The 18,664-nt window shown below is 42.0% G+C and overlaps 1 protein-coding gene and 1 long non-coding RNA gene across 22 annotated transcripts in view; one reads left to right on the top strand and one right to left on the bottom strand.

Annotated features, from left to right (window-relative positions):
• The window catches only part of PHF21A (PHD finger protein 21A), a 198,084-nt gene that overhangs the window by 138,407 nt on the left and 41,013 nt on the right, over positions 1-18,664 (top strand). For 11 of the 21 annotated variants that reach the window (XM_058688768.1, XM_058688767.1, XM_058688772.1 and 8 more), the window contains 4 exons: positions 5,871-6,074; positions 12,518-12,769; positions 14,156-14,245; positions 18,050-18,343. In XM_058688768.1, the coding sequence (XP_058544751.1) occupies positions 5,871-6,074; positions 12,518-12,769; positions 14,156-14,245; positions 18,050-18,343 (840 nt within the window). Of the gene's footprint in view, positions 1-5,532; positions 5,606-5,870; positions 6,075-12,517; positions 12,770-14,155; positions 14,246-18,049; positions 18,344-18,664 lie in introns of those variants that run through there. The other 10 variants (XM_058688777.1, XM_058688783.1, XM_058688780.1 and 7 more) reach the window with 5 other exon arrangements.
• On the bottom strand, positions 4,304-16,715 carry LOC131487783 (uncharacterized). The gene is made up of 3 exons (XR_009249960.1): positions 16,409-16,715; positions 7,338-7,433; positions 4,304-4,589 (listed from the first exon to the last, which is right to left on the bottom strand). It is a non-coding gene; the product is annotated as an uncharacterized LOC131487783 (long non-coding RNA).

The raw sequence follows: 18,664 nt of genomic DNA, 5'->3' as shown, positions 1-18,664 counted from the left end.
AAAAACCTACTGATGTAAATGTCTGTGTGTGTGTGTTGAAGGAAAAGTAAACCCCAAAGAATTTTTTTTAATTAAAAAAGTAAGCCAAAGTCTAATCAGTACCAAGACATGTGTACTCTCCACCATCTGTTAAGCATCCATGTAGAGAATTTTGAACCTTATTGAAAAAACTGGTAATTCCAACAGCTGCTGTTTCTTAATTCACATATATTGTACTCTCCTAGTTCGGTGACACTTTGCAGAACTATGAAATGAGTATCAGTGTTCGCAACTCTCTAAGACCAAGCAGACCCTCTTTAGTACACAGCATAAACAGTTCGGTGTATAAGATGAGATGGTTGTAGATACTGCTTCTGTCAAACAGGTGGTATGCTTAAAGGGTATATCCCTTTTTAAAAGGTGTTTTAATAGGTTAGAAACTGTTTAATTTTAACCCCGAAACTGAGTATCGGAGAGTTTGGGGAAGACTTTCTGGTGCCTTACAAAAACAAATAAAATGCAGTTATTTTTAGTTGAGTATATTTTTATATCTGCTGCTGCCAGTATTCCTCCTCCTCCTCTGTCAAAATCCTGTCCTGCATGTCTCCCCTAAACATTCCCTCTAATGACTTGAGTGCGTATCCTTTCCTTGAATTGCACTTAGTGCATTAGAAAAGGGAGTTTATTGTCCTTTCCTTGTGTTCTTGTTCATAAAATGGTAGACCCTTCACTCAGAGTTCTGGGTGTTTTTTTTTTTCCTATTTTCTTTTATTAAACACACTTTTTACCCTGGATTTGATTTTGTCATTAATTTTATGTCAGTAACACATACATTATTCTTCAGAGCATAATCTGCTTCCTGTGACTTCAGTGTTGATGTATATTGGTGTTACTTATAAATGCAGTGGTTGAATTTCAGACAGTAGAAAACGTGTGTGTGTGTGTGTGTGTGTGTGTGTGTGTGTGTGTGTCCGAGTAAATTCTGACTTCAACAGATGTAAGTTTCTCCGTGTTAGTTTTTCTATTCACACAAATTTAGTAGCCCTTGTTCCCTGAGCAATTGGTACCTGCAGAATTTTTTCACTGCACTTTAGGTAGGAAGATAGGTAAGATTTGTTCTTGACTTTCTGTATTTGTGAAAAGTTTCTGTCTCTGGCATGAAGGGTGCAGGTTCTGTTTTCATATTGTATGACTGATTCGCGGAGGGGACAATGGATGCATTTTTAAGGCGGTACCGTGTAAGATGTCTGAGTGGGTGTGGCCCTCTCATAATTGATATAAAACAGATAATGCAGAATGGAACACAGGCAAGTTGAGTGACTGATCACTGACATGCAATTATGGAGGGCAGGGCCCTGCACCTGGAGTTCCTTTTGAGAGAAGCTTTCTAAAATTCGTGTGACAATTTGATGGAAATAAAGTGGTGGCTTGATTGGAGGCGTGGGGGCTGTCCTGCCATCTCTCCATCTCCCTTCTGTATTGACTGGTGCCATGGGACTTGGAATGATTGACTTACGTAGCTGAAACACGAACCCGAGTTTCTGTTGAGTTGGACCTACAGACTTCTGCATTTTTCTTTGGGATCCGTCTTGCTGTTGTGGGAACACGTTGATAGTATCGCTGAATGTCACAATATTGATCACCGTGACTACCTGTCTCAGAAACTGTGACTTGAAGTGTTACAGGCTCTGTGAACTCTTCTGCCTGAACAAGCCTTGATAAAACCTAGTGATGAGAATGTCAAGGGAATCTGAGGCTTGGAATTACATGCTGGGTTTATGGAGCAGTTCTTGACAGATGAATTGATTGGAGGGGGCGGTCCTAGCCATTCTGGACACCGGGCCCACTGGCCTATTGTTACAGAAAATATATTAAGGAAAGAAGATGATAAGTTACTGACTTTTCTCCCTCCCTTCTGCCTTCATTCTTTGCAGTTTTTCCTTCCTCATTGCCTTCTCTCCCTGCTCCCTTTTCGTTTTAACTTTCATTAACTTATTAGTCAGTGACAAATGGCCAGTTTGTGACACTTAGCCTTTTTTCAAAGCTTCAGGTTAATGTTCCAAGATAATTAGCTACATTTCAAGGTCTCCTTTATATGTGAATAGCATTGAAAGTACCAAATTGTTTATTTTGTATAACCTTCACTAATGACCAGCAGAAGTCCTTGCCGAATCAGAAGTCATGATTTCTTTGTTTAAAACACGTAATAATAAAAGTATAGGCTCCTTTCCTGTAGAGATGAGAGGATGCTTAAGAACTTTGTCTGATACAGCATGTAGCTAAAATTTACGAAATTTGGTAGCAGTATGCTCTCACTGCCACCCGGAACTAGTACTCCTCCAGGTCAGGGTCCTGCTGGAGTTAAAGTGACTGGTGTGTTTGCCAGCACTGCAGGACTAAGCTCTAGAACAAGACTGGACTGTGGAACTTAGAGAAGCCAGCTAAAGTGCACGACAACTCTCCCTTTATTAGCTAGTCCTTAATACAGGGCTTCTGCACACCTGAATGCCTCCACTGCTAGAGCTCACCTAACTTTAGATTGTTGGTTTTCAAAATGCGGCGATAGATGTTTAAGTGACAGAAGGCATCAGTGCTTCCCTCAGACCTTGATTTTTTAAAAAAATTTCATAGGCATATACAACCCCACACTTGGTATTCCTCTAATGTGAACATAGCAAGGAGTGCAGGAGCAATGCATTTTCTGTGTGGCACTCTGAAATATACCAGAATCTTCTTTCAAAGAAAATTTTGCCCAGTTTGTACGACCTGACCTGTGTCCAATCTGCAGGGCTTTCTTCTCTTCCTGGTTTTTTGTTTTTTTGGTTTTTTTTTTTCCTTCTCTCAAAGACTAATCTAAGTTTGCAAGTATTTTGATCCCTATGCCTCCCCACTGGTTCTACAGGCTTTGTTTCAAGCCCTGGGGGAGGAACAGTTGTGAATGTACTGTGACTCACTGACTCCCACTTTCGTGATTCTGGTTCTGATTGGTCGTCACCTTGTTCTAGCCATATGGCTGCCTAGTACTCTAGCCTGCATCCCTTTCCCGTTCTTTCCCCTACTGTTCCCTTCTGTTGTACACAACACTGGGAGTGGGTTCCGGGCTTTGTCTCTTGCTTCTGGTTTACCCCAGTTAGGCAGTAAGTAGGAGGGTGCACTGTGTTTCCCAAGGGTGGCCGTAGAGGAAAAAATACCCTTTCCTTTTGTGCCTGGTATAGTAATTACTTCGTTTCCTGTGCTGTTTTTGTTCAAAGTTTATTTTTTGGCAGGTGTCACATTTGTGTTATATTACTTCCTCATGGTTTCTCTCCTTCCCCTGATTTAAGCTATTTTTTCTTTTTCTTTTTCTTTCTTTTCTTTTTTTCTTTTTTTTCTTTTCTTTTCTTTTCTTTTCTTTTCTCTTTTCCTCCCCTCCCCTCCCCTCCCCTCCCCCAACTTATTTGTTACTGTGTTTCTTTAATGCTGGTTATATGTTAGGGAGGGGAACTGAAAGCAACTGTAAATAATTATTTAATTGTTACGTGTCTTACTGTTCTGGCGGTCACCGCGAATCTACACATGATACTCAAAATTATCTGTAGCACCATCTCTACCACTTTTCCTTCTAAACTGTGTCCGTTCAATTACTCTGTCTTTTATACTGGAGAAACAGGATTTTGAAGACCTGAAAGTTAATTTTTTATAAGAATTTGATATTTTTATTAATTTGCATTTCTATTCTGCAGAGGGCTTCTGCAAAGACTTTGGACTCTGCATCCTTTTTTTTTTTTCCTTTGTAATATTTAACTACTCAAAGAGGCAGTGATAGCAGAGTATAAAGTTTAGACTTTCCCCACCAAAAGTGGCCTTTATATGATATTTTCATTGTCTAAAAAGTGTGATAAAAGTATAAAAAAAAAAAAAAAGTCTCTCAAGGACGTATTTTGTACTGGGGCTCCTGGGTGTCTCAGTCGGTTGAGTGTCCAAGTTCAGCTTGGGTCATGATCTCCCAGCTCATGAGCTTGAAGCCCCACATCAGGCTCTCTGCTGACAGCCCAACACAGAGCCTGCTTAGGATCCTCTGTCTGCCTCTCTTTCTGCCTCTCCCCCGTTGGTGCGTGCGCCCAAGCACGCACGCGCGCGCGCTTTCTCTCTCTCAATAATAAATAAACATTAAAAAAAAAGGATGTATTTTGTACTGACCTAAAGTTTTTAAAAATCCATTTTGTAAATATTTTAATATTCAAATATGTTAAGCAAATAACCTTACAAGTTTGAATTCTTGGGAGAATATGTGCAATGAAATTGGTTAGAATCATAAGCAGGAATTTGAAAATCAACCTGGCCATATGGTTTTACTTAATCCTTTATTTAAAGATCTTCACTTGCTTATTTTTCTCCGTTCATAATCTGTATTGGAAAATGGCAGTCTCTTTGATCAGAAATAGCAAATCTCAGCTGGTGAGCTCACTTGAACGTGTGAGGAGTGCCGTTTATACCTCCTTCCAGCCATTAGTGCAAGAGAAGCAGTCCAAGTGTGGCCCCAAATGGTTGTGTTTTGGTTTTGGTTTTGGTTTTATATTACATGTTCTCGGAGTCATTTGCTGGTCTCTGGTCCCGTCACTTTATACATCCTGTGAAGAGACATTTACTTAGCCGCATAATCCTAGCCCAGAGCATAGTTGTGAACAAAATGCCCTTGCTTCATGGAGCCTACGTTCTGTTGAAATATATTAGAGTAATGAAAGTATCCAAATATGCATTTTTCTGGGGTTGGAACAGGGTCTAGAAAATTCAAAAAAAACCTTAGGTTTAAGTTTTTCATCCCATGTAAGTAAATTGCTCCTCTGCCTAAACAAACGTGTGTTTTCACAGATCCTACCCCAACAAAGAGGTCCTGCTCACGCGTTACACATTTAAGTAATTTAGAATGACTGTTGTTCGTGTTGCATATTTCTGGGATCAAGTTTTCTCTGTTTAAAAGTCTACTTAAGGGGCGCCTGGGTGGCGCAGTCGGTTAAGCGTCCGACTTCAGCCAGGTCACGATCTCGCGGTCCGTGAGTTCGAGCCCCGCGTCAGGCTCTGGGCTGATGGCTCGGAGCCTGGAGCCTGTTTCCGATTCTGTGTCTCCCTCTCTCTCTGCCCCTCCCCCATTCATGCTCTGTCCCAAAAATAAATAAAAAACGTTGAAAAATAAAAAAAATAAAAAAAAATAAAAGTCTACTTAATGTTTGAAACTGAGATAGAAACATGATGTCTGTTTGAATAACGGAAATTAGTATGGCCGGTGTCTGTTTTATCAGATATAAAAAGTAAAATGACCAACAATGTCACAGTTGTGAGTACTTTACACCCAGCACTCACAGTACTCACAGTACTCACAGTACTCACAGTACTCACCCAGTACTTACACCCAGTACTCACAGTTGTGAGTACTTTACACCCAGCAGCTTGTTTGGTACTCAGTAAGAACCCTACGGATATTGTTAATCACCACATTTTACGGAACAGGAAATTGAGACACAGATAGGTTAAGTAACTTGATGAACATAGAACTGGTAAGTAGCAAAACTTGCAAAAGCAAATTTGTATCTCCAGAGTCATGTCTTCAGTGCTGTGCTGTCTTGCCTTTCCAGACTAGCATGCCAAGGTAATAACAGTCAAGGAATCTGAGCTCTGCTCTGTGATCTCCATTATCTTTCCTTCTCATCCGTGTGGCTCAGTTTCCCTCCATACATAAACTGTTTCTCATGGCATCAGTTCCTCGTATGTGGACTCTGTGAATTTTAGATGTAACAAGTTCTAGATTAAGCTGGTTACAGAAAGACGTCAGAGGCGTATAGTTGCTGCACGTTTTTAGAGCTGATAGGACAGTATCCTGATAGATATTGTTTCTTTTTGTCTTCGTTGGGTAGAAAAGAGTAGTCGAACAGCTGCGGAAGAACCTGATAGTAAAGCAAGAACAACCAGACAAGTTCCAAATACAGCCATTGCCACAATCGGAAAACAAACTACAAACAGCACAGCAGCAACCACTGCAGCAGCTACAGCAACAACAGCAGTACCACCACCACCACGCCCAGTCAGCTGCACCCTCTCCCAACCTGACCGCTTCACAGGTAAAAGTGTGGATGGAGTGCCGCGGGCTTCCTGTGGTGGGCTCATTTCCTCTTGGTCACGTAGAACTGGGGTCTGTGTAAGACAATACTGAGCCCCACTAGAACGAGACAGAAGTTGTTTTGGTTACTTTTTTTTATACTACGAACCGGGGCCAAAATCACTTGAAATTCATTGGCGGAAGGGAATGGTGTTACTAAGGCGCAGAAGTTACATGATTGCCCACCTGCCTAAAGAAGAGGGGGAGCGTAGTCAGTGGCAAAGGAAAACCACTTCTCTGAATTAGAACAGAACTACGGTCTTACTCTGAATTTCTGGAAGTATTTTTTTTTTTTTTTGCACTTGTTCTAAAAGTCTGTGTGACTCTGCCTCTTCTGGAATTGTTTTTCTGGAATTCTTAGCAGTGAGATGTGGGAATTCCAGGAGCAGCGCCTTTGGAATCAGGTAGAAAGACATTCAGAAGAAGGGGGATACATTTCCATTATTCAGAGAAACAAAATGAGCATATGAATCTGAAGGAGATCTGAAATGGATGCTGTAGGTCTAAACTAGAACTAAGAACTGGAGGCTTACTCACATTCTAACTTGGTACAGCCCCGCAGATGTTTGTACTGAAAAGGCCATTTAAACTAGAGTGTAAGGATAGAAAGGCAATCAAGATACACAAAAGGGACCTATTTGCGAACAAGGTTCGGTTAAGAACACTACTCAGGCTTGATCTCCACACACCTACATGTAATGTGGGCATACCTTTTAAAGTGGGATGGTCGAGCAGTGGCCCCTGATTCGTAGGGGTCATGACCCCTTTAAGACTTCGTTGCAAGCTGTGGGTCCTCTCTCCAGAATGACACACATTCACACCTAATACACTCATTTTTGCACGTGATTTCGAGGACATTGGGACGTTCTGAAGCCTGAGCATGAGTACCTCTCACCCACCAGTATCAAGTCTTCACTATATCTTTGTATGTGGAGAAAAAGATTATAGTTTACCCGGTTATTCACTGTGTACGGACATTGGGCTGGTTCATCTGTAACATTTTGCAAGTGAAGAGTACATTACTTCTAAAAATACTAAAGATTATTAAAGAGAAGTAACATTTAGTGGAGGTTGCTATTTACTGCCATTCTCCTGAATGCTTTACGTAAATAACATACAGAGTCCTTACCTGAACCCTAAAAAGGCTATTATTATTATTATTATTATTATTATTATTATATTTTTTAGAAAAGAAAACCAAGGCATAGAGAGATTAAGTAATTACCGAAAGTCACAGAGGTGGTATATGTGGTAGAGCCAAGGTTTGAACCCAGCTGTTCTGGTGAAAAAGTCTGTCCATCCATTGCTCTTCTGTACTGCCCTATAATACCAAAAAAAGAAATGCCAATGTTATAGAAAATGCCAAAGTAAGAAAAAGAGTAATTCCTTTGTAAATCAGATAGCTAGAGTATAAATTTTACCATCATCTCCACTTCAAGGCTATTCGAAAATGAGGCATTCAGACCCACTTTTAAAACCCCCTGGCCAGGATTTGTATTTCTTCTGAAGGACTGCTTATCAGATTACTTTTGTTGGAGTTGATTAGTTTGTTCTCTTGGAAAAATACAGTTTGATCAGAAAGTGTTTACGTGGAAGGAGTGTGGTAGAATTCATTGTTTCCTAGTATGTGGGAGTTTTCTCTCTTAACCCGGGAACTTTCTGTTCAAGTAACATTCCCTGTCCTACAAATCAGAGGAAACACTTATGGAATACTTCCGATAGCTGTTCCCTTCCCTAGTAATCTCAGTTCTGTGCTGCTTGGGGATGGTGAGTGACGGTAAGGGGGCCAGGGGCTATCCTCAAAACTGTTGTATGGCATCTCTCCACCTGGTAGCCCACCTGATATATTTAATAGATTTAGCTAAGCTTGTTTTATATTATTGTTTTGTTAAATGCAGACCTTTAATGTTAAAAGCCAAAAGACTCTCGAGTTCTTGGTTTCTGTCTTTACAGTAAACCGTCAATATTTGTTGGATGCTCTCGGTGTGCTAGATTCTGGTGGTCCTGGTCCCTGCCTAGAATCTAGTCTATTACCATCATTTTCATTCATTCTGTAAATATTTACTGGGTCTCTATTATATGCAAACACCGTACTAGGCAATGTAGAAGGTAGATTCACAAATAAGACAGAATCTCTGTCTTCGAGAATTTTGAAAGTTTAGAGGAGAGGAAAATGTAAACCACTAGCAAGGAAGAATAAAATGAAAGTACCAGTGAGGAACTGTGAAAAGACCACAGGACAGAGTAATTTTAACTAGACGGATCAGAGATGCTTCATAAATGAGGTGGCATTTGAGCACGATGTGGACAGATGAATGCAATTTCAGTGAGGGAGCAGAGGGGGGAGAGCATCACAGATGTAGAGAACAGTGCGGACAAAAGCATGGAGTCACAACAGTAAATGCGTGCCCGAAGAACAGCAAGGAGGCTGATGTGGCTGCAGCATGGACTCTGGGAGAGAAAGGGAGAAAGGGAGAAAGAGGCTAGCTTGTAGAAGCCCTCCAATGCAGACAGAACCTTTGGGGTTTGGGGCAGTCATAGGGAGTCATTAAAGGTTCATGAACTCAAGGACAAATGAATGGGAGGTTGCATATGTCCTATACTAAATATCTAAATTCAGAAAGGAATGGCTATTAAGTAGCAATTAAGGCAGACAAAGAGGAGATGCTAAGAAGAGAAAGTTCTTTATTCTAGCATGGACCAAGGCATGGGGAGTGGGGGGACCAGCTCCCTTTACTCAGTTAACTCAAGCTCATCCTTGTATGTAGATTTTGACATTTTTTCAATCTATAGAAAAAAAGAAGAAGAAGGAAAATAGAAAAAAATAGGAAGAGTTGAATGCAGGTATACCCGTCAACTTCTATTCAACTTCTCACAACCCTGTCATTTTTAACGATGTAATACAAATGTAAAGAAGCATGCAGTTAAAAAAACCAAATAGAAAATAAACCCTTAGGGACAAAAAGGGGGTTGGGGTGGTTCTATTTGCAGTCGTCTGAGTGTGCAACAGTTACCTTCCACTCAGAATTAAACGAAAAGAGTCTAAAATAGGTATGGAAGTTCATTAGAGCCCATAGTAATAATCCCTCTAGCTTCTCATTTGTTCATTAGAGCCTGTCTGTTTTAAGTCAGTACCTCATGTTCTGCAGGTAAACAACAATAACAACTTGGTAAATAAATAAATAAATAAATAAATAAAAAGGATTTTGCTTTTAGTGCTTCTTGGCCTGTATTTCGGCATTAACTTCCAGTTGGTGCACTTTGGGTTTTGTCAAAAGTAACCTCTTCATGAAACCGTGTGGAAACTGCTATCTTATCTTGAAGCTGATCACAATTGGGTGGCATCAGCCAGCCAGACACTAACCACAGCTTCCAGAAAAATAATTTTATTTGTTGTTGGACACCTTTCCTCTCTGTGTCTTCTCTTCTTCTTGCCAAAAAGGTCAGAGGTTTTCGTTAGGTTTGGATTTCAAAATTCTGGATTCTCTTTGTCATCTAAACTCGAACACTCCCAAGAGTTGTGTGTATATTTCCAGGTACTTAGAATACAGTAAGCACCAGAACAGGGGTAGAGATTTAAGCAATACTTGTGTTAATACCTGGTGTCAATAACCAGTTAGTGAATATGTTTTTATTTTTTTTTAAGTTTATTTATTTATTTTGAGAGAGAGAGAGACAGAGGGGTGGAGGGAGAGAGAGAATCCCAAGCAGGCCTTGCACTGCCAGCGTAGAGGCCGATGTGGGGCTCGAACTCAGGGGCTGTGAGATCAAGACCTGAGCTGAAATCAAGAGTAAGACGTTTAACCGACTGAGCCACCTAGGCGCGCCCCACAAATACATTTTTCAGAAAGTTTTCACTGGTGAATATAGCACCAGGCCTTGTGCCTGTGTATACAGAGGATTATGTAGATGCTAGAATACATGTTGTGAAATTGGCTACAAATAAATATAAACTAGAATAAAATGCTAACCTAAGATGCGAACAAATTTGTTAGGTTTCAGGGTTTTTTAAGTGTTGCGGTTAATGGTAAGTATTATAATTCAGGTGAGTTTGAGGTTTTGCTCCGTTTTTTAGCATAATCACTTTAGGATTATTCAAAAATATTGGTGATAATTTACGTGAACCAAGGACGCCTCAAACAAAATTACATGACCTCTTTCAAAGCAGCGACAGTATGCACCACCATTTTTTTAAAACCCATGTCAGTGAGTTCTGCTGATTAGAGCTTTTACTTCCATAACCTGTGCTGGGAACAAGATGGAATGCCATCTGTGTGACTTGCTTACCGCTTGAAAAGTTCTTTGTGTTTTAATGTCTTAAACTGAAAGATAGGGCTGATACCACACCGGGTTATGCTCTGTCTCTCTCGGTCTCAAAAATAAATAAACGTTAAAAAAATTTTTTTTGTTTAATAAAATAAAAATAAAAAATAAAAACACTTATTATAAATAGCTGGCAATGTAAAGTCAGTCCTTCCTGCTACACTCCCGTAATACTTCTTTTTTAAAAAAATATTTTAATATTTATTTATTTTTGAGAGAGAGGGAGAGACAGAGAATGAGCGGAGGAGGGGCAGAGACAGAGGGAGACACGGAATCCAAAGCAGGCTCCAGGCTGTGAGCTGTCGGCACAGAGCCTGACGCAGGGCTTGAACTCACGAACCACGAGATCACGACCTGAGCTGAAATCTGACACCCAACCAACTGAGCCACCCGGGCACCCCTCCCGTGATATTTCTAATGACATATAGCATTTAGCTTTGGTTTGGTTTTTATCCTGGATAGATAGCAGATGACCCACTACTTCCCAGGATAAATATCAGCATTCCCCACTTACTTCCATTTCACCTTTGAGGAGGCGGTGGCAAGGACAATGAGATGCGCCTGTGTTGTTGACTAGAGAAGAGGAAATAAAGATTTGGGTGATTTTAATTACAAGCATTAATAAGGATTGCTCATAGGCTATGATGGGTTAGATGAGGCGAGGTCATTAATTGTTTTCATTGAAAGAAAATAAAGAGGTTAAAAGATAACGTATGTGTGTGTTTACGGCAGAACATAGAAATCATTACCTAGAAAAAAACAACTTAATACACAAGTTCTGACACAGCCACTGAAATAGAAATGCACAAGGGGATTTGTCCAGATCTCTTTCGGGGACAGCGGGGTCCTTTTCACTGATCTGGAGCAGTGCTGTCCAGTAGAACTTTCCACGGTGTTAGAAATCTTCACTGTCCAGTTTGGTAGCCACTAACCACAAGTGGCTCTTGAACACTTGAAATGTAGACAGTGTGACTGAGGAACTGATGTTTTAATTTTATTTTGTTTTAATTTGAATTTAAATAGCCATGTGTGGCCGGTAGCTACCAAATTGGACAGGGCAAGTGTAGAATAAGAAGAAAAAGGTGGAGTCGTGTCAAAATCAGAACGAGCATATTGGACCAGATAAACTTTCACGTCCCTGAAACGTTTGGATCTGGAGTGAGTAGCGGCACGAGAGAGGCGTGTATGCCACGTAGCAAGGTTGTTTGCGTTTTCTTGTTTCATAGCTGGCCCCTTTAATTACTCTAGTCAGAAGTCTGGAAACTGCGGCTGCAGAGCCACAGTGGCACTTCGGGGAGCATCAGTCAGCCCCGCCACCTCTGTTCTTCCTCTGATCTGTAAGCCTTTTAGAAACGCAGGTGTTTGTTTCCACCTTGTCATATCTCACTGGATCTTTGATCGCTTCTGCAGCAGTCCTCCAGAGAAGAAATGGTAGTCAGTGACTCACATCCCTTTGATACCGAGAGCTGGTGTTTACAAAACTAGTCGGTCAATAGGTTTTACTATCTAGAGTTTGGGATTTACTGCCTCTGAGGCAACAATTGTGCAAATCCTCACGCGAGTTTCCCTTCCTCCTCTCTAGGGTGACACTCGAATGAAAAGACACTGTCCTTTCATCCCAGCTTTTGTGTCACAGGAGGCAGATAACCAGAATTATATGATGGCTTTCTTCATATTGATGAGGTTGTAGCAATTAAAGATAGACATGGTGTGTACCTCATTGATTTGCAACTTCTACAGAGTTTAAATTAATTGAGAGCAAGAAAAGAATAAAAAACCAGACTAAATAGGTATACTCATATTCTTTATCTGTAAACCCACCCCATTCATTGTTGAAAATCCTGTGCCCATATCTATCTGTAGTTATTACTATGAACTGGAAGCTAACTTTGAAAACCCTGGCACAAACTAGAGATTATCCTTCCCTATAGTAAGAAGTGTGCTGTGCGTACCCATAAGAAATGTTCTAGTGAGAAATTTGATCATGAGAGTCGTTGCATTGTTTTCTTCTGGGGATTAGCAGCATATTGTTTAGCGGGGTCACACTTCAGTGTCCTAATATCTGTTCTCCATGTCTCCTAGAAGACTGTAACTACAGCTTCTATGATTACCACAAAGACACTACCTCTCGTCTTGAAAGCAGCAACTGCGACCATGCCTGCCTCTGTTGTGGGCCAGAGACCTACCATTGCTATGGTGACCGCCATCAACAGTCAGAAGGCTGTGCTCAGCACTGATGTGCAGACCACACCGGTCAACCTCCAGACGTCTAGTAAGGTCACTGGGCCTGGGGCAGAGGCTGTCCAAATTGTGGCAAAAAACACAGTCACTCTGGTAAGCCAGCAGCTGCTACTCATGTGTGCCCACATGAGAGGGTTCAGGATATGCATTTGTAGAGTATATCCATTTTATGCCCCTGCTGGATTTTTTTAGTCTCCGTCATTCAACCATACCAAGTTTTGCCTTTGGGGCTGACAAGGGAGTATGGCATTCCTGCCGGGTGCTCAAACAGCTGTAGAAGTGTCCTCGACACCAAGGACCAAAACGCATGCAGTGCGTTACCTGAGGTCAAAGCATGACCTGGCTTGTGGGGGAACGTCCTTCATAGCAGCATGCACACTGTTTCATGTATCTCTCTCCATCCTGTTCGCAAACCTTCCTGTGATACTCGAATGCTTACACTCTCTGGTTCTGTATTACCGATTTGGGGAAAACTCCCTGCTGAATTCCTTTAGCTCAAATTTAGTTTAGTTGAAATGGGCTGCACCCAGGAAGTCCCAGAGCAAGCTGAGGCGCTTTACAAATATTCGAGAAATCCAAAAATTAACAATGTCCGTGTCCAAGGTCCGTCAGAAAAAAGATCCCTTGAAGAAGAGGTACTTGAACCAAAATTGTCGATGAGAGTCTAGGGTAAAACCATTTAGAAACTGATGCTCTCTGAAGCTTGGGGGAAATAGAACCAAATTGTGGTTTGGAAAAGTCCTTTCTTAAAATGCTAGCTAAGAGCTCTTGGTGGTTTTTGAATGATGACCAGTGACGAGTGAAACTAGATAGCAGTGAAGTGACGCTTCAGCACTTACCAGGAATCTTGAGAGAAGCAACCAGCTATCTCAGCCAAATGCTGAGAGTTAGAGAGAGTTCTCTACGGGAACAAAGCTATTCACCGCTAGATAAAGCTCTATTAGGAAGAAGCCCATTTGGCCAGGCAGCAAGTTTGATTTTACTTTGGATCCAGTCTTGATTTTTTTTTTTAATTTTTTTTTTTTTTCAACATTTTTTATTTATTTTTGGGACAGAGAGAGACAGAGCATGAACGGGGGAGGGGCAGAGAGAGAGGGAGACACAGAATCAGAAACAGGCTCCAGGCTCCGAGCCATCAGCCCAGAGCCTGCAGTCTTGATTTTTATAATACGTACATGCAAGAGTTCTTGAATGTCAAAGGAAATTGTCTAAGATTGCTGAGCCTGCTGTGTTTTACATGAGGCAGGTAAGGAAAATGAAATGCGGTTGGTTCATTTTGTAGGCTGGAGCATGCAGGTGAGAGAGTAAGACAGTTTTCTCAAGGCAGAGTCAATTCAGATGGGTAATTCTACAATGAAAACTTTTAGAAAGGATTATCTGACCCAGATAATAGCGATGCTAAAATTACTTGAAGAACGCCTAAGCTTTGATATTGAACAATTATTGTCCTCTGGTTCATTTATGTTTCCCATTTTTTAGCAGGTTCAGGCAACACCTCCTCAGCCCATCAAAGTACCACAGTTTATCCCCCCTCCTCGACTCACTCCACGTCCAAACTTTCTTCCACAGGTGAGTAAATTAGTGACAGGCCCAATGATGGGTTAGCCGAGACAGAAGTCCTCATGGGCCCTTTCTAAGCAGCCTGAAGTGTGCTTATCAGCTCAGCTGTGTTCAGATCTGACTTGGCTGAAGATTCTACCTGCTGATTTCTGTACCATGAAGAGGCGTATTTTATCACCAGGGTTTCTAGGCAATGACCAAAGGCAGTAGCAGAGGGATGAGAAGAAAAGGAAAATTTAAGATAGCACCATTATAAACCTTACAATGTTAACTTACTGGAAATTTAACCAAACCTGCCTACCAGTGGGGAAGGAATATAATTACTACTTTTTTTTTCCCCATATGCCAAAGAGAGTAGGGAAGGAAACAATAGCCAAACTAACTCGTAGAAACCATTTAGTTTTGCTGTGATAGGTGATGGCATTAAGCATCATACCTAAACACAAAGCCTTGCCTATAGAGGTTTAGACTAGGGGTCTACACAGGGAACTTTCTACCTGGGCTCAAGCAGCTCTGCTTGCCCATATTCTCCTGATAATCGGACTGAACTCACCATTCTCATTACAGAATGTCAGGATTGCCCCAGTCTGGGTTTTGAGGGGACTTGACTTGCCAGGTGGAAAGGCTAGGAGTTCCCATCTGAGGCCCCATGTGGCAGGCAAAGAGAGAAGAGAAAAGAAATTCTGTGTTCAGTGGCCATAAGTGATTTCTGAATTGCCTGTGTGGTAGGGATGGGCATTGCTAATGTGAGAGAAGGTGATTTCAGTCATTTATCAGGTAGATTTCAGTCATTTATCAGGTAGATCCTTAATAAACACCTTGCATATCAAAAAAGGCACTAAGCACTGTGGATATTCCAGTTTTCAAGATAGCCTGTTCTCTGTCCTCAGAGAGCTTCAGACATGTGTTCAGACAATTACAGTGTCCATTATGGGAAGTACAGTTTAGTCTGACCACATGTGGGAGGGACACCCAACTCATTCTTAAGTTTTATAGGAAGTTTCATGGAAGAGTTGGCATTCAGTCTAAGACTTAAAATCCTAGTAAAGTTAGCCTGTCCAAATTTTGGGGGAAGAACAAAAATGTCCCAGGCAGAGGGTAGAGCATATATGCAAATCCAGGATGGAGAGATACATGTAAGCTTAAGGAACCAAAGGAGATTTGGTGTGGCTAGGCATAGTGGGCCATGTGGCTGACTCAGGCTAAGGCAAGAGGTGAAGCTGGAGAGGTCCGTTGTGCCAGATCTTGTGGCCTTCTAGGCTGTGTAGGAATTTGGGCAAAAGGCCCTGGGATAAACCCAGGAGCAGTGGGGATCCATGAAAGCATTTTTAAACAAATACTTGAAATGATCAGATCTTTGTTTTAGAAAATTCCCTCTTGCCACTGTGTGGAGAATGGATTGAAGATGATCAAGACTGTGGGCAGGAGGTATAGTTAGGACATCATCAACAATAATAGCAGCTAATGTTTAGAGACTCCCGCTATGTGCCACCTACTGTGTTGCGCACTTTTTATGGGTTATCTATTTTAATCTTCACAATAGCCTTGTGAAAGTTAGGTATTACTTTTTTTTTAGACAAGGAACGTAGGGCTTAGCCCATGTTTTCCAGACGGTGGGTCATGACCCATTAGTAGGCTGTGTGAAATCAGTATAATGTATTGTAACCAGAGTTTTTAAATAAAATCAGCAAAACAGAATGTGAAATGGTAGAGTACCTAGCACACATGTAATGTTTCGTGAAGCTTTGGTTTTGTAGAGATACAGATATATGTCTATATGTGTGTGCTGGTTACAGTGTGAAGTGTATTCCCTACTGTGTGTCTGCAGCAGCCACCACCGGCTCTTCTTTTTTTTCTTTTCTTTAAAGTTTATTTATTTTGAGAGAGAGAGAAGGCACACGCGGGGGAGGGGCGGAGAGAGGGAGACAGAGAATCCCAAGCAGGCTCTATGTTGTCAGCGCGGAGCCCGACGCGGGGCTCAAACCCACCGACCGCAAAATCGTGGCCTGAGGAGAAATCAGGAGCCCGACACTCAACTGACTGAGCCACCGAGGCGCCCCACACCACCGGGGCATCTTAAGTTCAGCTAAATATTCAGACTCACAAGACTGCCCAGGCCCATACTTGGTACCAGGGTACTTGGAACAATGTGAGACAGGAACCAGGGCTTACCAGCAAGACAGCGTCAAGACATTTTGCTTCAGCCCGTAGAGCAGTCTCTGCAGCCGTCTAGTGATTGCTGAGATGCGGGGACATGAGATCCTGAAAAAGACCGAGGTAGAGCCAGCCTGGCACAATAGTCTTACGCTTCACAAGAGCCAGTGCGTCTTGTAACAACTCTGTAGGCATGGCTTTCAGGGTCCTCCCAGTGGACGTGCCCAGTTACAAGAGTCACCCCACTGCATGAAGCCCAAAGCAGAGCGTCCCATCAAGTATTTATAATGCTCCCTGTTCAGATTCAGTTCGGATTCAGTTTAGCAGCGAGGGATCATTTTTACCGTAAGCGATGTTGCCTGGTAACATAGGTGACATTCTTACCCTTAATCAGGTTCCCAGGGGAACAGAGCTGGAGCGTTAACTGAAGGTCAAAATTTCATGCATTGGGGGAAAGGATTTTGCCCATAGGGTCACTGTATAGAAAAGTTGAAAAATGCTGGCTTAAATCAGGTATGTTACTGAGGCTACCTGGCTAGTAAGTGGGAGGAACCAGGATTTGAACCCAAGCAAGGCTGACCTCGTGTTTTTCATGGTAATTTTTGTTACTGTTTCAGTAAGCCAAACATAAGTGGCAGTAAGGACCTAGGAAGTAGCCATAATTGAGAAGGATTTAGGAAGTAGAGGTGAAGTAGGAAGCATCAAGCATGGTTCTGAAGTGTATTTAGCAAGAAGGCCACTTACCAAGGTGATGGTAATAGGAGGAAGAGAGGGTTAGAGGAACAAACAGGTGAGTTTTAGACATGTTGATTTTGTTGTAGATGTTGTTTTGAAAGATTTTATTTTTAAGTAATCTCCACACCCAACATGGATGGGGCTAGGACTTAACAACCCTGAGATCAAGAGTCTCATGCTCCACTGACTGAGCCAGCCAGGTACCCCTAGACATGCTGATTTTTAATTTCTTATGAGATTTCCAAGTAGAGATACATGCCAGGAAGTTGAGTATATTCGGAAATGTCTGGTCCTGAGATGCAAGTGTGGATGGACGTCTTCAGTACATAGATGGTAACTGAAGCCATGGGATGGGTGAAAAACCCCAGGAAGAGTGAGAAGATTGGGGAAAAAAGAGGTTCCAGAACAAAACTCTGAGAAATACTTAATGTTTAGGATTGGGCAGAGGAAGAGGAAGTCCACAAATGTGACTTAGAGAGGGAGTGGCCGAGACCAGGGAGTTAGAGAGCAAGGAGCTGGGCTGAACTGAATTCACGGACATGAAGAAATTTAGAATGTGAATTAAGATCGATGGCCGCATTATTACCATCCTGGGCACAAGTTCTGGGTGAGACCAGTCTCTGGATTAGGCATTTGATCTCAACCTGAGGAAGCAGCATGGTATGGGAGAAGGAGCTAAGGTTTGGATCCAGAAGAACCATGTTGTAGGGTAGCATTTGGACACCGTTAAGAGCTGACGAGTCTTCTATAAGATTATATATCCTGATATGTATAGGACTAATAACACCAAAATGAATATTAATAAATATTGGTACTCAATACCATTTCACATATATAGTATGAAAGACCTGGCAATGTTTTAGACTTACAAGGCTTATGAAATTTCTTGAAGTAATACAGTAATTGTTCTCTCTTTCCCCATAGGTTCGACCCAAGCCTGTGGCCCAGAATAACATTCCTATTGCCCCAGCACCTCCTCCCATGCTTGCAGCTCCTCAACTTATCCAGAGGCCTGTCATGCTGACCAAGTTCACCCCCACGACCCTCCCTACCTCCCAGAATTCCATCCATCCCGTCCGTGTCGTCAATGGGCAGACTGCAACCATAGCCAAAACGTTCCCTATGGCCCAGCTCACCAGCATTGTGATAGCTACTCCAGGGACCAGACTCGCTGGACCTCAGACTGTACAGCTTAGCAAGCCAAGCCTTGAAAAACAGGTACAGGCAGAGTGTGCATCTGCTTGGGGACAGTGGCCTTGCCATTGAGGCCGGGCTGTCTCTAAATACATTCCTTCAAGAACTCTTCTCTTTATCTCAGCACCACTGTCCGTAACCTGTTGCTTATCATGTGATGGTTTATCCATAATACAAAAGGGCCAGTCTTACTGAAGAAAGTTGCGTTGTTTTTCCCACCATCCCTGCGCAGAGGGATTCAGATTCCCGTGTGAGTGAGCTCCCCCTGCTGGTTCCGAAGCAGAAATTCACAGATGGGTTCTGCTGGTCTCAGTCAGGAAGCACAGAGATACAATGCACAGAAAA

The sequence above is a fragment of the Neofelis nebulosa genome, chromosome 10, assembly GCF_028018385.1.
Source record: "Neofelis nebulosa isolate mNeoNeb1 chromosome 10, mNeoNeb1.pri, whole genome shotgun sequence".
In the NCBI taxonomy this organism is placed as follows: Eukaryota; Metazoa; Chordata; class Mammalia; order Carnivora; family Felidae; genus Neofelis; species Neofelis nebulosa.
The sequence above is the reverse complement of the archived record's forward strand: the minus strand, read 5'-3'. Positions and strand labels throughout refer to the sequence as shown.